At 49.1% G+C, this 20,073-nt stretch overlaps 1 protein-coding gene across 1 annotated transcript in view; it reads left to right on the top strand.

Annotated features, from left to right (window-relative positions):
- The window catches only part of FGD5 (FYVE, RhoGEF and PH domain containing 5), a 116,699-nt gene extending 102,881 nt beyond the window's left edge, over positions 1 to 13,818 (top strand). The window contains exons 17-21 of the mRNA XM_018555248.1: positions 1,350 to 1,452; positions 3,124 to 3,257; positions 8,087 to 8,215; positions 8,783 to 8,937; positions 13,652 to 13,818. Of these exons, the coding sequence (XP_018410750.1) occupies positions 1,350 to 1,452; positions 3,124 to 3,257; positions 8,087 to 8,215; positions 8,783 to 8,937; positions 13,652 to 13,688 (558 nt within the window). The 3' untranslated portion in view covers positions 13,689 to 13,818. The remainder of the gene's footprint in view (positions 1 to 1,349; positions 1,453 to 3,123; positions 3,258 to 8,086; positions 8,216 to 8,782; positions 8,938 to 13,651) is intronic.
- The last annotated feature ends 6,255 nt before the right edge of the window (positions 13,819 to 20,073 follow it).

The raw sequence follows: 20,073 nt of genomic DNA, 5'->3' as shown, positions 1-20,073 counted from the left end.
TCTGGCTATTGCTCCCGGCTGCTTACATCCACCTGTCACCTGCGGAAGGTAGCCAGCAGGAGAATGGAGCCGCGCAGGGGGGGGGATTGGGGGTTGCACCGTGGGAGGGGGGGGTGCAAGTAGATGGTCTTGCCTAGGGTGCAAAATAGTCTAGCACCGGCCCTGCATATACATAATGTACATTACTAAAGCTGAGGCTCCCAGACCCGAATGGCATCCAGTGAGCTCCCCAATGCAATTTGGAAATTCGGATCCCGAATGCCATTCGGGTCTGGGAGCCTCACCTTTAGTATGATATGTATATACTGTATATGGCTCCCATGTTGCCGTAACGACAATTCAGACCCATTCAGAGGCAATGATTGATCAGAAAAGTCACATGTCCGATTCAGTTTCGCTTTTGAACTAAATTCGGACGGGGATCCGGAATTCAGAAACGGAAATCCGTATTTGGACACATTCAGATGCATTGGGAATTGGAAAATTTGTACGAATGTCTACTGTTGGTACTTATGACCACTAACTGACAAAATACACTGAGTGGCCAGATTATTATGACCATGTGACGTTTGTAGGCAAATTAGCTATAATTTGGCGCTGAAGTTGCTAGAGGGCCAGACCATTATAAATAGGGAAGCAGGTTGGTTACCATGACAGTTGAAGTAATTGGTTTCTGAAGATACGGGGAAACAACGCGATTTAACAGCCTTTGAACGTGGGATGATAGTTGGCGCTCGGAGCCATGGAGCGAGTATCAGCACAACAGCAGAATTCGTTACATGTTGAAGAGCAGCTGTTGTTAAAGTGTTTAAAGACCGGACTGTCAGCCGAAAATCTGGGTCTGAACGTGCGAATTGTGGCCGTCAGCGACTAGTCAATGTTAGGGCAGAACGGGGGAGGGGCAAGACTGGTACAAGACAACAGAAGGGCAACAGTGCCGTGTCAGATTCCTCGCATCACCTTTCATCATCTCGTGGAGTCACGAGGCGGCCCAACGAAGTCGTCTTGTGGCCCAACGAAGTACTGATGGGGTGGTCATAATAATCTGGCCACTCAGCGTATAGTCTACTGATACAGTCCATGGTAACCAATCAGAGTCAAGCAATGGAAAGCAAACCAGCCAATGAAGCACGCTCTCTTCTGCTATAGGACGAGGTCCTCTTCATGTTGCTTCTGTTACACAAAGGCTTTCCACGCCATTCGCCCCTCCCCCATGACTATAGCATGGCCTTTGTTTTGGCCTCTCTGAAAACAGGTGTAAGTTGCCCCTGTCGTGACTGTTCCATTAGTAAAACCTTCAACAAAAATAATTTGGCATTTCTGTCCCCTCTTTTTTTTTTTTTTTACAGATTGTTTGCCGCAGCTGCTCCAGGAACAAATACCCTCTGAAGTACCTAAAAGATCGTCCGTCCAAAGTCTGCAACTGCTGCTACGCCGAGCTGCGGAAAAGAGGTGAGTGCAGCCGCAGCGCCAGGTTACAGGTTACCGGAGGCAAATGACTTGTTAGAAGAGACTGCTAAAGACCGCATACAGTCACAGGACAGCATTGAGACCGAGGCCAGGTTGTAGGAGGCAGCTAACATGTCACATGAGACTGTAAAGACCACATGCAATCACAGGACAGCACTGAGACTAGGGATGCACCGATACCATACCGATTTTTGGTATTAAGTACGACTACCTATATTTTTTTTTTGCGCTTGCTGATACTGAATACCGATACCGGAAGTCCCATTAAGGAAGCCAGGCGGCGTGTAATGACTCGCCACCCGGCTTCCTGATTTGCCGGGAAGCCGTCTCCATGCTTCCCATCACTAGGTGACGAGAAAGCATGGAGCCAGCTTTCTGGCCAATCAGGAAGCCAGGCGCCGTGTAATCCTGATTAGCCAGGTGCCTGGCTTCCTGATTGACCAGCTTCCCGACTAACCAGAAAGCCGGGCAGCTAATCATTACACGCTGCCCGGTTTCCTGATTGGCCGGGAAGCCGGCTCCATGCTCCCACGTCACAAGTGACGAGGGAGCATGGAGCCGGCTTCCCGGCCAATCAGGAAGCCGGGCAGCATGTAATGACTCGCTGCCCGGCTTCCTGATACCAGAAGTATCGGACTAGGTATCGGAGCATGCAGGCGAGTGTGAGTACTCACCCAAATACTCGGCATCAGAACCTAATCCCTAATTGAGACCGAGGCCAGGTTGCAGGAGGCAACTAACATGTCACATGAGACTGTAAAGACCTTTATAAGCCACGTACGGCAAGTGCACTTGACCTACAGTTGCCCTGCATTTGGGCATTCCCATAGACTTGCATGTGGTAGACTTGCATGGGGAGAGAAGCAGTATTGGCGCAAGCAACAGCTTGCTGACTCCAGCCCCTGGCCAGTTTCAGTAAGAGATCACCGTGCAGGGTTCGGATATAATGTATCTACTACAAAAAAAGACAACAGTATCCGTACTCCTAGTGATGTATTGCAGTGCAGAGAGACAGACTTACTAAGAGTATCTCCTCCTCCGAGTGCTATCACTCCACCTAGTGGCGGGATTTGGATGTTGCAGATCAAAGAAACAAAAAGTCTTTAGGTAATGTGAAGCGCCGCCACAATCATAAATACATCAATCTTAATGCCGCTGAGACTACCCAAGCCATACCAATGCGTCTCTGCTGTATATGTCATCCTCAGTCCTGATCTTAATGATCCTTCAAGTGCTTTTGGTAATGAAGGGCTCCCTGTGGCAGGCTGTCAATAGATATCCTCTCTGCTGAATCCCGCAGCAGCGTTGTCGGTTCTCTGTATTACTTGAAGCAGTGAAATCATCACCCTGAAGGCGTTGAGAGCTGACATCACTTCCAGGGCGATAGTAGAGAGATGTTCACCCCACTACCCAACCCTAACGTCAGCAGACCCCCGCCCACCAGAAAAAGGACCACTCGTGGTACTGTAAAGGTAGGGTAAGGTTAAGGGTAGTCCGCCGCTAAAAAACTGCAAAAATATGTAAAAACTTTACATAGGCAAAGACTGTTTCCAAAAGCTATTGTGTCTCTGAAAGGGCTGCACTCATGTTGTTGGGGTTGGATTGTGTATACTTGCCATCTCCTTTAAGTCATTGCTTTGTCTGGTTTTGCAGAGCTCGCTACAGCCAGTGCCAATTCCTCACCGCAAATGCCAAGATCGGCAACCAGCACCTTCACGTCCATGTTTCAAAGCATCCACCCGTCTGCTTTCAAGAGGCATAAGAAAGTGCCATCAGCTCTGCTGGAGGTAAGACAATGGCTGCCGGAACTGGACGTGCATGCTTGTCCTGACCCAGGTTTAGGCGCACACATAGGCATTTTTCAAATCTTAGCTCGTTCATGCCAGTCTGGAGACCATCTTGTTTGGTCGGCCTTTAAAAGTATCTCTCCTGAAGCCCTCTGAAAATCTTACTGGCTTCTGTCTGGGAGTGTTAAACTCAGATCTTGATGGCAATGCTGGTATAGCTTTAAGAAAAGCATTGGGGAGGACCTAAGCAGGTATTTTCTAAGCTATGGGAGGATACTCCAAGTGCCTACTATATACATACTGCAGGGGTGGACAACCTCGACACTCCAGCTGTGGTGGAACTACAAGTCCCATGAGGCATTGCAAGACTCTGACAGGCATGATTCTCAGAGGCAGAGGCATGGTGGAATTTGTAGTTTCACCACAGCTGGACCCCTGTCTTAAATTAAAATGCCAGCTAAATTTCTGCTAAATGAAGTGTTCTCCAGACTAACGTTTAAAAAATGCCCCAGAGGAGAACTCCAGTTAACCCTTATTACAAATGACATATTTAAAGGGCATGTATAGTCATAGCCAAAAGGACATAATAGGTCCAACTGGGGATGCCCAGGGTCAAGCTGGATGATGTCACTTCCCATGGCAGCCAGTGACTTGGGCGCACCTTGCGCAAGAGTCATCATGGCAATTGGCACATAGATGCCCCGGGTCAAGATGGATGATGTCACTTCCCATGGCAGCCAGTGACCTGGGCACACTGTGCGCAAGAGTCATCGTGGCAATTGGCACATAGATGCCCAGGGTCAAGATGGATGATGTCACTTCCCATGGCAGCCAGTGACCTGGGCACACCTTGCGCAAGACTCATCATGGCAACTGGCACATAGATGCCCAAGGTAAAGATGGATGATGTCACTTCATATGGCAGCCAGTGACTTGGGCACACCTTGCGCAAGAGTCATCGTGGCAATTGGCACATAGATGCCCTGGGTCAAGATGGATGATGTCACTTCCCATGGCAGCCAGTGACCTGGGCACACCTTGCGCAAGACTCATCATGGCAATTGGCATATAGATGCCCAGTGTCAAGATGGATGATGTCACTTCACATGGCAGCTAGTGACCTGGGCACACCTTGGGCAAGAGTCATCGTGGCAATTGGCACATAGATGCCCAGGGTCAAGATGGATGATGTCACTTCACATGGCAGCCAGTGACTTGGGCACACCTTGCGCAAGTGTCATCATGGCAATTGGCACATAGATGCCCAGGGTAAAAATGGATGATGTCACTTCATATGGCAGCCAGCGACTTATTTCCACCTTGAGTCATCATTGCAATTGGCACATAGATGAAGCTGCAATGAAGAGTCAAGGATAGACCAAGTTACTCCTTGGCATCGTCCCCATGTCTGCCGTTGTAGTTAATGGCAGGTTCTAAGTGAATGTCTCAGCCCGGGATAAGTATGACGCAGTTATTACATTAATGATGAACAGTCTTTGAAAGCGATGTATAAATCTATCTTACAGCATTATAAAATGTACAGTATATCCCTTTCTAGAGCGTGTATGGGAAATGAGCTGTCTTCATATATCTCAATTTTATAATGCTGTAAAATGTGTTTTCTCTTATTAATGACTTGGGCCGGGCCTGATATACAACCAACAACACCATTTATACAATAAACTGAAATATTCTGATTAAGAAAAGTAACACAAGTGGGCTGCAGGGTTTGGGATATTACAAGCAATGTTAAATAAGTGTATTGGCAGACAGTATGTGCAGGAGAGGAGTGTGGGGGTATGACAGAAGGCAGTATGTGCAGGAGAGGAGTGTGGAGGGTATGACAGGGGGCAGGATGTACAGGAGAGGAGTGGGGAGGGTATGAGAGGGGGCAGCATGTACAGGAGAGGAGTGGGGAGGGTATGAGAGGGGGCAGCATGTACAGGAGAGGAGTGGGGAGGGTATGAGAGGGGGCAGCATGTACAGGAGAGGAGTGGGGAGGGTATGAGAGGGGGCAGCATGTACAGGAGAGGAGTGGGGAGGGTATGAGAGGGGGCAGCATGTACAGGAGAGGAGTGGGGAGGGTATGAGAGGGGGCAGCATGTACAGGAGAGGAGTGGGGAGGGTATGAGAGGGGGCAGCATGTACAGGAGAGGAGTGGGGAGGGTATGAGAGGGGGCAGCATGTACAGGAGAGGAGTGGGGAGGGTATGAGAGGGGGCAGCATGTACAGGAGAGGAGTGGGGAGGGTATGAGAGGGGGCAGCATGTACAGGAGAGGAGTGGGGAGGGTATGAGAGGGGGCAGCATGTACAGGAGAGGAGTGGGGAGGGTATGAGAGGGGGCAGCATGTACAGGAGAGGAGTGGGGAGGGTATGAGAGGGGGCAGCATGTACAGGAGAGGAGTGGGGAGGGTATGAGAGGGGGCAGCATGTACAGGAGAGGAGTGGGGAGGGTATGAGAGGGGGCAGCATGTACAGGAGAGGAGTGGGGAGGGTATGAGAGGGGGCAGCATGTACAGGAGAGGAGTGGGGAGGGTATGAGAGGGGGCAGCATGTACAGGAGAGGAGTGGGGAGGGTATGAGAGGGGGCAGCATGTACAGGAGAGGAGTGGGGAGGGTATGAGAGGGGGCAGCATGTACAGGAGAGGAGTGGGGAGGGTATGAGAGGGGGCAGCATGTACAGGAGAGGAGTGGGGAGGGTATGAGAGGGGGCAGCATGTACAGGAGAGGAGTGGGGAGGGTATGAGAGGGGGCAGCATGTACAGGAGAGGAGTGGGGAGGGTATGAGAGGGGGCAGCATGTACAGGAGAGGAGTGGGGAGGGTATGAGAGGGGGCAGCATGTACAGGAGAGGAGTGGGGAGGGTATGAGAGGGGGCAGCATGTACAGGAGAGGAGTGGGGAGGGTATGAGAGGGGGCAGCATGTACAGGAGAGGAGTGGGGAGGGTATGAGAGGGGGCAGCATGTACAGGAGAGGAGTGGGGAGGGTATGAGAGGGGGCAGCATGTACAGGAGAGGAGTGGGGAGGGTATGAGAGGGGGCAGCATGTACAGGAGAGGAGTGGGGAGGGTATGAGAGGGGGCAGCATGTACAGGAGAGGAGTGGGGAGGGTATGAGAGGGGGCAGCATGTACAGGAGAGGAGTGGGGAGGGTATGAGAGGGGGCAGCATGTACAGGAGAGGAGTGGGGAGGGTATGAGAGGGGGCAGCATGTACAGGAGAGGAGTGGGGAGGGTATGAGAGGGGGCAGCATGTACAGGAGAGGAGTGGGGAGGGTATGAGAGGGGGCAGCATGTACAGGAGAGGAGTGGGGAGGGTATGAGAGGGGGCAGCATGTACAGGAGAGGAGTGGGGAGGGTATGAGAGGGGGCAGCATGTACAGGAGAGGAGTGGGGAGGGTATGAGAGGGGGCAGCATGTACAGGAGAGGAGTGGGGAGGGTATGAGAGGGGGCAGCATGTACAGGAGAGGAGTGGGGAGGGTATGAGAGGGGGCAGCATGTACAGGAGAGGAGTGGGGAGGGTATGAGAGGGGGCAGCATGTACAGGAGAGGAGTGGGGAGGGTATGAGAGGGGGCAGCATGTACAGGAGAGGAGTGGGGAGGGTATGAGAGGGGGCAGCATGTACAGGAGAGGAGTGGGGAGGGTATGAGAGGGGGCAGCATGTACAGGAGAGGAGTGGGGAGGGTATGAGAGGGGGCAGCATGTACAGGAGAGGAGTGGGGAGGGTATGAGAGGGGGCAGCATGTACAGGAGAGGAGTGGGGAGGGTATGAGAGGGGGCAGCATGTACAGGAGAGGAGTGGGGAGGGTATGAGAGGGGGCAGCATGTACAGGAGAGGAGTGGGGAGGGTATGAGAGGGGGCAGCATGTACAGGAGAGGAGTGGGGAGGGTATGAGAGGGGGCAGCATGTACAGGAGAGGAGTGGGGAGGGTATGAGAGGGGGCAGCATGTACAGGAGAGGAGTGGGGAGGGTATGAGAGGGGGCAGCATGTACAGGAGAGGAGTGGGGAGGGTATGAGAGGGGGCAGCATGTACAGGAGAGGAGTGGGGAGGGTATGAGAGGGGGCAGCATGTACAGGAGAGGAGTGGGGAGGGTATGAGAGGGGGCAGCATGTACAGGAGAGGAGTGGGGAGGGTATGAGAGGGGGCAGCATGTACAGGAGAGGAGTGGGGAGGGTATGAGAGGGGGCAGCATGTACAGGAGAGGAGTGGGGAGGGTATGAGAGGGGGCAGCATGTACAGGAGAGGAGTGGGGAGGGTATGAGAGGGGGCAGCATGTACAGGAGAGGAGTGGGGAGGGTATGAGAGGGGGCAGCATGTACAGGAGAGGAGTGGGGAGGGTATGAGAGGGGGCAGCATGTACAGGAGAGGAGTGGGGAGGGTATGAGAGGGGGCAGCATGTACAGGAGAGGAGTGGGGAGGGTATGAGAGGGGGCAGCATGTACAGGAGAGGAGTGGGGAGGGTATGAGAGGGGGCAGCATGTACAGGAGAGGAGTGGGGAGGGTATGAGAGGGGGCAGCATGTACAGGAGAGGAGTGGGGAGGGTATGAGAGGGGGCAGCATGTACAGGAGAGGAGTGTGGAGGGTATGACAGGGGGCAGTAGGAGAAACAAATGTACTTGTTTCCAGTAACTGACACTTTCCTGTTTTATGGCCTTGTAGCTGCATAAATAAAATGTTCTTTGTTATTGTCTTAGTTTGTAAACTAAAAATGTGTCCTTCCAAATAATATATTTGGTATGATAAAGAAAAAGAAAAAAAGTGTAAAAATATACAATTGCTTAAAAAAGCGAACCCTAAATATACCGTTCCCTTGCGCCTCTTCCCAGGCAGCAGTGTCCGGAGAAAACGCTTCCATCAGCGGCTACTTACACCGATGCAAAAAGGGCAAAAAGTACTGGAAGAAACGCTGGTTTGTTATTAAAGGCAAAGTGCTGTACACGTACACCGCCTGCGAGGTGAGCGCACTGCCGCTGCTCATACTACTTTCCTATCCATAGACATTTTCCCCCATTGGATTCCTGTAACATTATGACATTAGAAGTGGCTCCCCACCTTCAGAGTACCAGTGTAGTAGCAGAGATGCTTCATTGATTGCAATGCCCTGGGATATTGCTAGGCTTGCTTTGTCCATTGGAGAGGAATATATTCTTGGATTTGTTGTGTTCAAGGACATTGAAAGCCTATTTTATTTATACAAGTCCACAGGATGAGAAAAAAGCATACTTCTATCAAAAGGCAAACATATAAGATTTGGTGAAAGTGAAGGTAGGGGGCCACTTTAATCCATTTTATTTTGTTTATCTCTACATTAGTAGTTTGTCTTTGGGAAAGCGTGATGTGAGGTGTCCTCTGCCATGCAGATTATGTCACATGCTATGGGCCTCCAAAGGGTAGGCACCTTGTGCCTGGTCCATCGATCATACACTTTAATTCAACTGTATCTGAAAGGCTAAGAGATCCCCCTTCTTCTGTAAACCATTTGAGCCTTGACATATTCACTTTTTTTTATCCTTCTCTTCTAGGAAAAAATTGCCACAGAAAGTTTACCTTTATTAGGTTTCCACATTGTGCCTGAGAACTGGGACCAGAACCCCAAGCTAGGCACAGTGTTCCAGCTCTATCACAAGCAGACCTTGTACTATAGCTTCAAAGCGGCAGACACCAATACAGTGATCAGGTACCCGCTGCTCCCTTCTGCCTGCCTGCCTCTCTCCTGACTCTGATTTCCTGCTGCGCAAGTGCTGCTCCTGGAAGGCAGGGCAGAGATCAATGGTGGCAAAGGATTACCCATAACGACCAATCAGAAATCAGCTTTTAGTCAATTCGGCTAAACTGAAAACTCCAATCAATCTCCAGTAAAAGGAAACCGCTTCCATCTCCTTTCTTGACTGTGGCGGGTGTATGGTAGAAAAAGTTATGAACAAATGACATCAACAAGGGAACCAATCGGGAAGCTGGGCGGTGAGTCATGACCCACCTCCCTACTTCCTATTTGACTAGGAAGCCGGCTTCACTTGTTTCTAGGCAGCATGGCTTCCTGACCAATCAGAAACCCGAGACGCGAATCCTGATGTGCTGCCCAGCTTACTGATTGGTTAGGAAGCCAGGCTGCCCACCAACATGTGAAGCTGGCTTCCTAGCCAATCTGGAAGCCGGGTGGCACGTCATGACCCGGTTTCCAGATTGGCTAGGAAGCCGGCTTTACTTGTTTCTAGGTAGCGTGGCTTTCTGACCAATCAGGAAGCCACGAGGTGGGTCATTACGTGCCGCCCGGCTTCCTGATTGGTTAGGAAGCCAGGCTGCTTCCTAACCAATGTGAAGCCAGCTTCCTAGACAATCAAGAAGCTGGGAGGCGGGTCATAACCCACTGCCCGGGTACCTGATTGGAAAGGAAGTCAGCTCCATGCTCCCTTGGCACTGCCAGTCAGAGGGAGATCTCCCTCTGACTAGAAGTTCCAGGATCGGGGGTAATTATTGGCACTGATACCGATACTAGTATCGGTGCATCCCTACACATAAGTGAGGCACTGGTAATGCAGTCCTGGTCTCACAGATGCATCCTGGAAACATCACCATTGCTTTCCTGGGAAATCTCAGCTGTAAATTGCTAAATCTCACAAGATCTCAGGGGAAAGGCATATTATCCCCCTCAGATGATGTCACATGTTCCAGGAGGCAGAGCCAGAAATCCAGGAAGGAAAGGGAGATTGGTTCATATGTAAAAATGGCCGCTATGAGAAGAAACGGGAGGAAGAGAGAAATAACATACGCAAAGAATAAAAACCCAGAAATGATCTCAGTATCTGTTTGTAGATCATCGTTATTAAATATTTCTAAAGGTGACTTTGTGGTAGTCTGTAAGATGAGGGTGAAGTTCCTCTTTATTATCAACTTAGATACTTCAAGAGTTACATCTATAACAACTGCAACAAAGTAACAAAATAGTAACAAAACTCTTGTCCTGATAGCCTACATGTATAGAGGAGATCAGAGCGGTTTCATGTAATTGGAGTTTTATTATTAGTTTTGCTATAATTATCGGGACCGGGTGAGGTCTGAAAGTCACGATCTCCAGGTGCTTTGGGGGTATGTAGAGCTTTCTCCATTACGACAGAAAATTCGTCATCATTTTTAAACTGACAACTCGCTTGGTTCGATGGGATTCCGCTGTCATCATTGCTCTTTATTCTGCTTTACTGAATAAGCTTACTTATTTGAAAAAGGATTGTTTCCACTGAAAACAAACACTGTTAAAGAGGACCTGTAATCAGGGCCGGTGCTAGCATTTTTGCCAACACAGGCAAAGTTGAATTTTTGTGCTGGAGTGGGGGCAATATTGCAGCTCGAGCTGTTTTTAATCTTTTATATCTCACTAAGGGACTGTTGGAAAAAAAAAAATGCTCCTAGCGTGGGCCTTTAAAGTGTATGTAAACCCTAAAAAACTGACTTTTTCTTATTTGCTCTCCTTTGGTATGTTAAATATACCATTGAAAGTGTTTCATTATCCGTCCTATAAGTGCAAAAAATATCTTTTGATCCTGCCAATAATACACATTTCCAGTCCTACGGTGACATTGCTGCTCCTCCATGGATACAATACAGTGAGAGGTGTCACCCTAAACAAGAAGTGTGTTACTGGCAGGGTGACCAGGTGATGATAAAGTGAAAATAGAAAACGAATGCAGACACCCCATCTAAAGACTGGTAAGCTGCAATATACAGTATTACATTTTTGTTCTCGGGTTTAGATACATTTTAAAACTAAATTTGATGTCGTTAGGCTTGAAAACAAATATCCCTGTGTGCCCCGGCCACCTGAACCCCCCCAAAAAAAAATCCTTCCCAGGCTCACTACAAGCAAAGGTGTATTGAGCGATTCCGTCGGCGCACATCCAAGTGTGCGCACTCCCGTATTTCACGCTGTGTTTACTGCACTGTGACGCCATTTCATTTTATGTTTATGTGTCTACGGTGCCCCATCTCATCACCACTCATGCATATCCAATTCCAATATTTCCTTTATATCATGCCCCTTCTCTGACTTTTTCTGTCTGCTCCGCTCTACCTTATTTCTATTGTTGTCTTTCTGTACTCTGCCAGTAGAAAAGCCTGTCCCCTGCCAGCATGCTGTAGAGAAGGGCCCTTGCTCCCCTGTCAGCATTGTGCAGAGAATGGCCCTTGCTTACCTGTCCCCTGTCAGCATTTTGCAGAGAATGGCCCTTGCTTCCCTCTCCCCTACCAGCATGCTGCAGAGAATGGCCCTTGCTCCCGTCCCCTACCAGCATGCTGCAGAGAATTGCCCTTGCTCCCCTGTCCCCCTGCCAGCATGCTGCAGAGAAGGGCCCTTGCTCCTGTCCCCTACCAGCATGCTGCAGAGAATTGCCCTTGCTCCCGTCCCCTACCAGCATGCTGCAGAGAATTGCCCTTGCTCCACTTTCCCCCTACCAGCATGCTGCAGAGAATTGCCCTTGCTCCCCTGTCCCCTGCCAGCATGCTGCAGAGAAGGGCCCTTGCTCCCCTGTTCCCTGCCAGCATGATGCAGAGAAGGGCCCTTGCTCCCCTGTCCCCTGTCAGCATGCTGCAGAGAAGGGCTCTTGCTCACCTGTCCCCTGCCAGCATGCTGCAGAGAAGGGCTCTTGCTCACCTGTCCCCTGCCAGCATGCTGCAGAAAAGGGCCCTTGCTCCCCTGTCCCCTGCCAGCATGCTGCAGAGAAGGGCACTTGCTCACCGTTCTCTGCCAGCATGATGCAGAGAAGGGCCCTTGCTCGCCTGTCCCCTGCCAGCATGCTGCAGAGAAGGGCCCTAGCTCACCTGTCCCCTGCCAGCATGCTGCAGAAAAGGGCCCTTGCTCCCCTGTCCCCCTGCCAGCATGCTGCAGAGAAGGGCCCTTGCTCACCTGTCCCCTGCCAGCATGCTGCAGAAAAGGGCCCTTGCTCACCTGTCCCCTGCCAGCATGATGCGGAGAATGGCCCTTGCTCCCCTGTCCCCTGCCAGCATGATGCAGAGAACGGCCCTTGCCCCTCCTGTCCCCTGCCAGCATGCTGCAGAAAAGGGCCCTTGCTCCCCTGTCCCCTGCCAGCATGATGCGGAGAACGGCCCTTGCCCCCCCCCTGTCCCCTGCCAGCATGCTGCAGAAAAGGTCCCTTGCTCTTTGTATGGAAGCAATACATCTGCAGAGTTCCGACTTCTCCCCTGCTGAGTCAGACCTATAGAATTGCAGTCAGCAGATCTCATGTTCCCTGCTGACATTGCAATGCAATCTGATTGTACAATCTCTGCAGTTTGAGGGCCTTCTTACCGTCCAGAAACAGATATTCAGTCACGCAGACGTACTCACAAGCTCCATTTTCACGGACACAGTGTGTCTGACTATAGCTGCTGGGAGCCAGAGTTTGGCCACACTGTCTACTTCAATGAGTAATCCAACAGACCCGGTCAGAAACATCCCCTTTCTTCCTTGGTTCTACAAACATGTTTGGCCACACAGGACTGTCCCCCTGTGCACAAAGCCAGCCCCATAAAGACATGGTATGACCAGTTTGGTGGGGAGGAACTCGAGTGCCCTACACAAAGCTCTAGCCCCAACCCTACTAAGCACCTTTGGGATGAACTGGAGCACGGTTGAGAACCAGGTCTTCTCATCTAACATCAGTACCTGACCTCACAAATGCTCTTTTGGTTGAATGGACCCAAATTCTCATATTGGTGTGATGGTCAGGTGTCAAAAAACATTGAGCCCTATAGTGTACATTACAGAAGGTGTAGAATGTCCAAGGTTGACTTGCACCTGATTCCAGAAACAACTTATCTGGAACCCAGAGACAGGGGCGTCCCGAGGCTGGGTGACACCCGGAGTGGAGACCGGGTGACACCCTGCCGTGACATCATCGCGCAAGTGCGTGACTTTGCTGTGCGCGATGACGTCATCACGCATGCACGGTCGTCTTACTGACGTCTTGGAGATGGACGAGGATAGAGAAGATAGAGAGGAGGGGACCTTCACCCAGTGGGATGAGGTATGCCGCCGAGTCCCCTCCTATCTCCTGACACTGTCGGACTCTCGGTCCGTGACCGAGTGCCCAACTTTTAATAGGGGCTGACACCAAAATGACTGTCAGTCATTTTGGTGTCACCCCTCCAATGGTGGCACCCGGGTGCGGGCCGCACCCCTCTTGTGACGCCACTGCCCAGATAGGTCTTTCAGCTAACCCAGAAGCCCTCTTCCAGCACTTTCATACATGTTCCTCTATAGACGTTCCAACCAAGTCTGTGCATCTAACCGAAATCCGACACCCATTTATGACACAGCGACTGCACACAGATAGAATAACACAGACAATTACTTTTCTCAATTGCCCAATAAAACTAATTTCTTTTATTGCCTTTTGCAGGTGGGTTGATGCCATAAAAGCAGCATCGGTGTTATAGCATTTGCTAATCAGAAGGCCGCTAAACCAATGAACATTATCTGAATGTAAATCCTCAAGATTGAACTGGAAATCAAAGAAAAAATACAAATTACAGAATTTATAGGAAGTCGCGTGTCGCCCCCTGCAGGTTGCAAAGAGCGACTACGCTTTACTCTCAACACTAAACTCTACGAATGAATCTGTTTTATTCCACTTTTATACAACCATTGATTGGAATGTATAATTCAGAACAGCCGCCTCTCTTGCTTATGACTTTGACCTTTTTTTTTATTATTTGGAGAAAGGCTTTTTTTTTTTTTTGTAGACAGACAATCTAACAGCTCCACTGAATCTCTTCATCTATTCCTGTTTACAATGTGCTAATGGTTTTCAATTAGCAGGTATTTTTTTAATGATTTTATAAAGGCCTCAACAAAGGCAGGTGCTTGTCTCAGCCATGTATTGTCAGTGAGATCAACGTATTGAAGAGTAAGAGCATCTTCCTGATAAATATCATACAACTATAAGTATGTTGCTGCTGGTTGAATAATGCAAAACAGCTTGCAGTAATAAGTATGCTTGTAGAACATCTTCAACATTCCCTATTGATGTCCTTGCTCCCTGTTTTCCCTGCTTTCCCTGCAGGAGATTGGAGGCATTGAGTATACACATCTAGAGGGATGCCGGGGATACTATAACAGGTATGCTTGCAGAACATCCTCAGCATTCCCTATTGATATGCTTGCTCATCACTGCAAGAAACTGGGCACAGCGGGTATACACATCTAGAGGGATGCAAGGGATGCTATAACAGCACTGACTGTCGAGTGTCCTCAGCAATCCCTATTGATGTGCTTGCTCCTTGGCAGTGGTGGCATTGTAACACAAGGAAATCATTAAAGGGAGACATAGAAGGGGCTGCAGATTCTTTGTTGGGTAAAGTCCTCAGGCATGCCAATCCATGTGCTTGCTTCTTGTTTATTTCGGCAGGAGATTGGAGGCAGCGGGTGTACAGTACGCATACAGAGGGATGCCAGGGATACTATAATAGGTATGCTTGCAGAGCATCATCATTCCCTATTGTGCTTGCTCATCACTGCAGGAAACTGGGGGGCAGTGGGTATACAGATCTAGAGGAGAGCCTGGGATGCTATAATAGGTATGCTTGCAGAGCATCATCATTCCCTACTGATGTGCTTGCTTATTACTCGTCACTGCATGAAACTGGGAGCATTGGGTATACAGATCTAGAGGGATGCCAGGAATATGCTTGTAGGACATCCTCATCATTCCCTATTGATGTGCTTGCTCATCACTTCAGGAAATCGGGGGCAGCGGCTATACACATTCAGAGGGATGCTATAATACGTATGCTTGTAGAACATCTTCAACATTCCCTATTGATGTCCTTGCTCCCTGTTTTCCCTGCAGGAGATTGGAGGCATTGGGTATACACATCTAGAGGGATGCCGGGGATACTATAACAGGTATGCTTGTAGAACATCCTCAGCATTCCCTATTGATGTGCTTGCTCATCACTGCAGGAAACTGGGCACAGCCGGTATACACATCTAGAGGGATGCCAGGGATGCTATAACAGCACTGAGTGTCGAGTGTCCTCAGCAATCCCTATTGATGTGCTTGCTCCTTGCCCATCACTGCAGGAAACTGGGCGCAGTGGGTACACACCTTTAGAGAAATGCTATGGATGCTATAACAGGGATGTGTGTCAAGTGTCCTCAGCAATCCCTCTCCATAAGCTTGCCCCTTGCCCATTACTGCAGGAGATTAGGTGCAGTAAGTATGCACAACTCCAGGGGATGCCAGGCATGCTATATCTCCATGTGAGGAGTCCAGTGTTTGACAAAATCCTTATCGGCCAGCAAATGTAAATTACAAAACCACGGGGGATCCCAGTAGTGTTTGCAGGAGACAGCAGGAGCAAGGAAAAAAAGTGAATGGTTGTATGTGCAAACTTGCTTGAGCTGCCGGCATACATTATAAGAGCGAGTATTAAAAGTGCACTTATTCTCAAAACACTTCCAGGCTGCCCTGTGTTTTCGGTTGGTTTAAAGTGTAACTCCACTTTACTGAGAAAACAAATTCTCCCCCGGTCAGTTACAGACACTGCGAGAATTGTAGCCATTTTAAGTCGCGTCAAAGTTCAAAATGTTTTCTTTTTGTTACTGATGCTCATGAATTCCACCCACATCCTGAGTCCACTTCCTCATTCCTGAGTTGTTCCTGCTATAGTCACACGATCACTACTAGGGGGTCTATTTATAAAATGCAGAGCTTATTCATCCAGCAAAACTGCAGCTACATTCATTCTGCGTGAATTAACCAGTTGTTGTGCGAAAGGGACAACAACGAAAGTTAGTGTAATTCCTCTTCTGGTCCAATGTTCTCTAATAGGGGACAATACCTCATTATGGCCACTAGATGGAGCTGAGGATCATAGGAAATAAATACATCTTAGTAATGAGATACAATGTTACAATTCAATAGAACACTGGAGGGAATGGAAGGGGGATATAAATGTAACTATTGCTACCCCTGTAGTATTAATGGTTACATTTATATGCTCATTCCCTCCAATCAGTGCCGGTGCTAGGATTCTTGCCTACCCCCCCCTCCCCGACCCCCTGTAGAGCTGGGGCTGCTTGCGCTATGTTTTTTTTTTTTCACTTACCTTCGGTGCGGGAGAGCAGCGGCGAGTCAGCGGTGGTCCGGTGGGAGGAGCTCCAGGTGGGGTCCTAATTTAGCTGGCCGGCGACAGCCAGAGGTGCCGCGCGTGTCGGGATCCTCTGGCAGTCGCCGGACAGCTAAATTAGGACCCCACCTGGAGCTCCACCCATCGGACCAGCGCTGACTCGCCGCTGCTCTCCCGCACCGAAGGTAAGTGAAAAAAAAAAAAAACAGCGCAAGCATCGGGGCATTTTGGCAAGTGCAAGTACTTGTCAAAATGCCCTGTTTTTTCCGCCCTCAGGCGGCCGCCTGACTTGCCTTGCGGTAGCGCCGGGCCTGGCTCCAATGTTCTCTTGAGTTGTATCTCTTTACTACCATGTATTTATTCCCTATGATCATCAGCTCCATCTAGTGGCCATAATGTGGTATTTTCCCATTCACTCTGCTCTGTATGAATTTACCTATTGAAACACATTGGACCTGAAGAGAACATTCATTCTCACAGCAGCTGATGAACTCACACAGAACAAATTTACACACAGCTTATTCCCTGGACAAACAAGCTATGCAGATTTATTTTGTTTATTTTTTATATAGGCCCCTATTGTCATAATAAAAGAAAAATTGGTGTAAAAAACGTCTGGACATTTCTGGAGTTCTTTACATAGACAGAAAGCAGAGTAGGATGCCAATCTGATAACACTTAATTACAATAAAGCTCGTATAGCTGACATGTATGTGAATTTTTAGCACAAGTGGAGTTACCCTTTAAATGGGTTTTTAAACATACGTCGTTGTTGCCTTTTGTGAGCCCACCCGCCGAATCCTCTGCAGGTTTTCACTTATGTTCGTCTATCCTCCAGCAGTTTATTTTATGCGTGGGGCGATATTACACAAATCTGCTCTCTGGGTACAGCAGAATGAAATGCGTAAAGCACGGAAGGGCTGAGTCGGGTTTCAGGGCAACGACTGTAAACGCCTCTGGTGAAGGGTATAGAGCAGGGGGTAGCAAACCTCCGGCTGCGGTGAAACTACAAATCCCATGATGCATCTCTCTTCGGGAGTCATGTCTGTGGCTGCGAGAATCTTGCAATGCCTCATGGGATTTGTAGTTCCACCACAGCTGGCGGGCCGGAGGTTTGCTACCCCTGGTATAGAGACATGGCTGGCAAGCACAGAAAGAAATCCTGAAAAAAAGATATACAGAGATACAAGAAACGTATTTAAGGAGCGAAAAGATGGACGTCATCTATAAGTGAAAAACACATCCGGGTTCCCCCACGTTGCTGCATTGTCAGCCCCCCCAGCCAACCAGCCTCTGGACATTCTGCGCGCCTTCGCCCCACCGCAGCCAGGAACCGACAGGCTGCCGACTCTTCTTCAGAACATGAAAACCTCAAATCTCTTTTTGTCCTACAGGAAACGTTTACCCTCTTACCTACCTGGACTCGTCATAAGTGCATTGCGGCTCCCAGTTTTTCCGATTGTATAAACCTCAACAATAGTAAAAAAAAAAAAAACTTAGCAAGCTATGCGAGATATCAGCTATTATGGGATGGCGGCGTTGTTTAGAGAACTTGCTATTGTATATGAAACAAAAAAAAAAGCCTTAAATGATATTCGGTTGGCTCTTGCCGACTTATTCAAAACGTTCAACTAAACAGCCAGGTTCACTTCTTATACGACTCCTCGATGATGTGTCATAAGTATGTGTATAAATAAATATGTTTAATGGTGTTGTCATTATTCACAATGTATTGTCTGCCTTTTCTTTATTGTGTGGATTGTCTGTGGGAGTCGCATTCACGTCCGGGTATGTTCACAAAAAGAAAAAATGTAGGGCCCATTCACACTATAGCACTGCGCTAAATGCACATTAGCACATCACTCACTGGCCACTTTATTAGGTACCGGGACTGACCCCCCTTTTGTCTTCAGAATTGCTTTAATTCCTCGTGGCATAGATCCAACAAGGTGATGGAAACATTGATTTGGTCTGTACTGACATGAAAGCATCACCAGGGATACCAACCTGAAAAACGTAATTTCAGGGAGGTGCCCGTCTCATTTTAGGGAGGTGCCCCCCCCCCCTGTCCCCCCCCCACATTTTCATTTTGGGGGAGCACCCCCAAAATGATGGCAGGTTGCACGCTTCTTTGCTATCCGCTGGTTTTTTTTTTTTAGTATTCTGACAGCTGCTGCCCTCAGAAAAAAAACACCAACATAGGAATGAATAGCTACATTGCTATTGGCTATTTCAATTTGCAATAGCCAATAGCAAGCTGGCTATTGCAGCCGCCCTCTGTCAATCAGCAGAGGAGGCCCTGATGGAGAACCTCGGGTCCACCTCTGCTGATTGACAGCAGCAGTGGTCGGGTGCAATAGCTAGTCTGCTATTGGCTATTGCAAATAGAAATAGCCAATAGCAACCTAGCTATTCATTCCTATGTTGTTGGTTTGTTTTTTTTTCCTCTGACTGACGACGACCCCGATGTCAGAGAAAAAAAAAACTAAAGCGGCCAGTGAGTGTATATTGCACAGCAAGCTTGCAGTACCGTGTACTAGGTGCATTGCCATGACATTCATTTGAATGGTACGCTAATGCACCTCCCAGTGGCTGTGCCTATATACTGTCTTTAGTTGGAGCGACCTGAACCAATCATAAATGGGCATGAGCAATAATATGAATCTGTAGTCTGAAAGTACAAGGTTAATGGTCCCTAGGACCGGAAATGTGGTGATATTTCTCTATTGGACAATAAAAACCTAAACTCTATCTCCTCGCTACCCTACCCAACACTTCACTTCCCTACAGTGACACTTTAAGATGTTAGAATAATGCGGCCTTACCCATCAGGGATAGCTGATCGCTCTAATATGCAACGGCATTCTCTCCCTTTCTGAGCAGAGGCTTCATTTTTGGGAATCAGGTGAACAATGAGGTACTGCTGCCAAAGGACCTCCCACTGAGATCCTGCAAGGCGCTGTTGACATGATGTGATCAGTCTGCTGCAGGCAGGAGGAAGCCGACCTGTGACAATGAGACTGTCACAGGTCGGCTCAGTAGATCGAGAAGTGAGCGAACACATACCGTCGTTCGCTCACTTCTCGATCCTGTCACGGCTCTCTGCCGTGACAGGGGAGGGGCTGGATTCCCCCCTCCCAGCTCCGATCCTCCAGCGCTGACTGGCGGATCGGACGGGAGAGGGGGCGGGTACAGCTGGCTCTGTCTCTAGATAGGCAGAGCCAGCTGTCAGTCACGCAGCTGGGCGGATCCCGGCACAATTATCGGGATCCGCTCCGGCTGCGGCGTCTCAGTATATAGGGAGCTACAGCTTGCGGTATACTGAGCCTAGGGTGACGGGAGGACGCTAGTTTGTGTCCTCCCGTTACCCTGAAGGAGAACTATGGGGAAAATCCCTGACCCCATAGTTCTCCTTTAAGCCTCATTTCTATGGTGTAGTCAGGAGAGGGAGGGGCTGAATCACCCCCGTAGTCTCAGTATTGGTGGGTCCTCCCTGCCCTTTTGCTCACCTTTGTTTTATACCTTTTTATAGATTGTTCCAATATTAGGGAACAGAAGAGAATTATTCAATCATCACAATATAAATATAGAAATGTTCTTTAAACCAGCCGTCCCCTAGCACAACCAATCCTGGCATCGCAATCAGAAACTTGACTCTTCAAAAGCATTATCTCCATTATATGACATTATC

The sequence above is a fragment of the Nanorana parkeri genome, unplaced genomic scaffold (assembly GCF_000935625.1).
Source record: "Nanorana parkeri isolate BGI_ZX_2015 unplaced genomic scaffold, ASM93562v1 scaffold188, whole genome shotgun sequence".
Classification (NCBI taxonomy): domain Eukaryota; kingdom Metazoa; phylum Chordata; class Amphibia; order Anura; family Dicroglossidae; genus Nanorana; species Nanorana parkeri.
The sequence above is the reverse complement of the archived record's forward strand: the minus strand, read 5'-3'. Positions and strand labels throughout refer to the sequence as shown.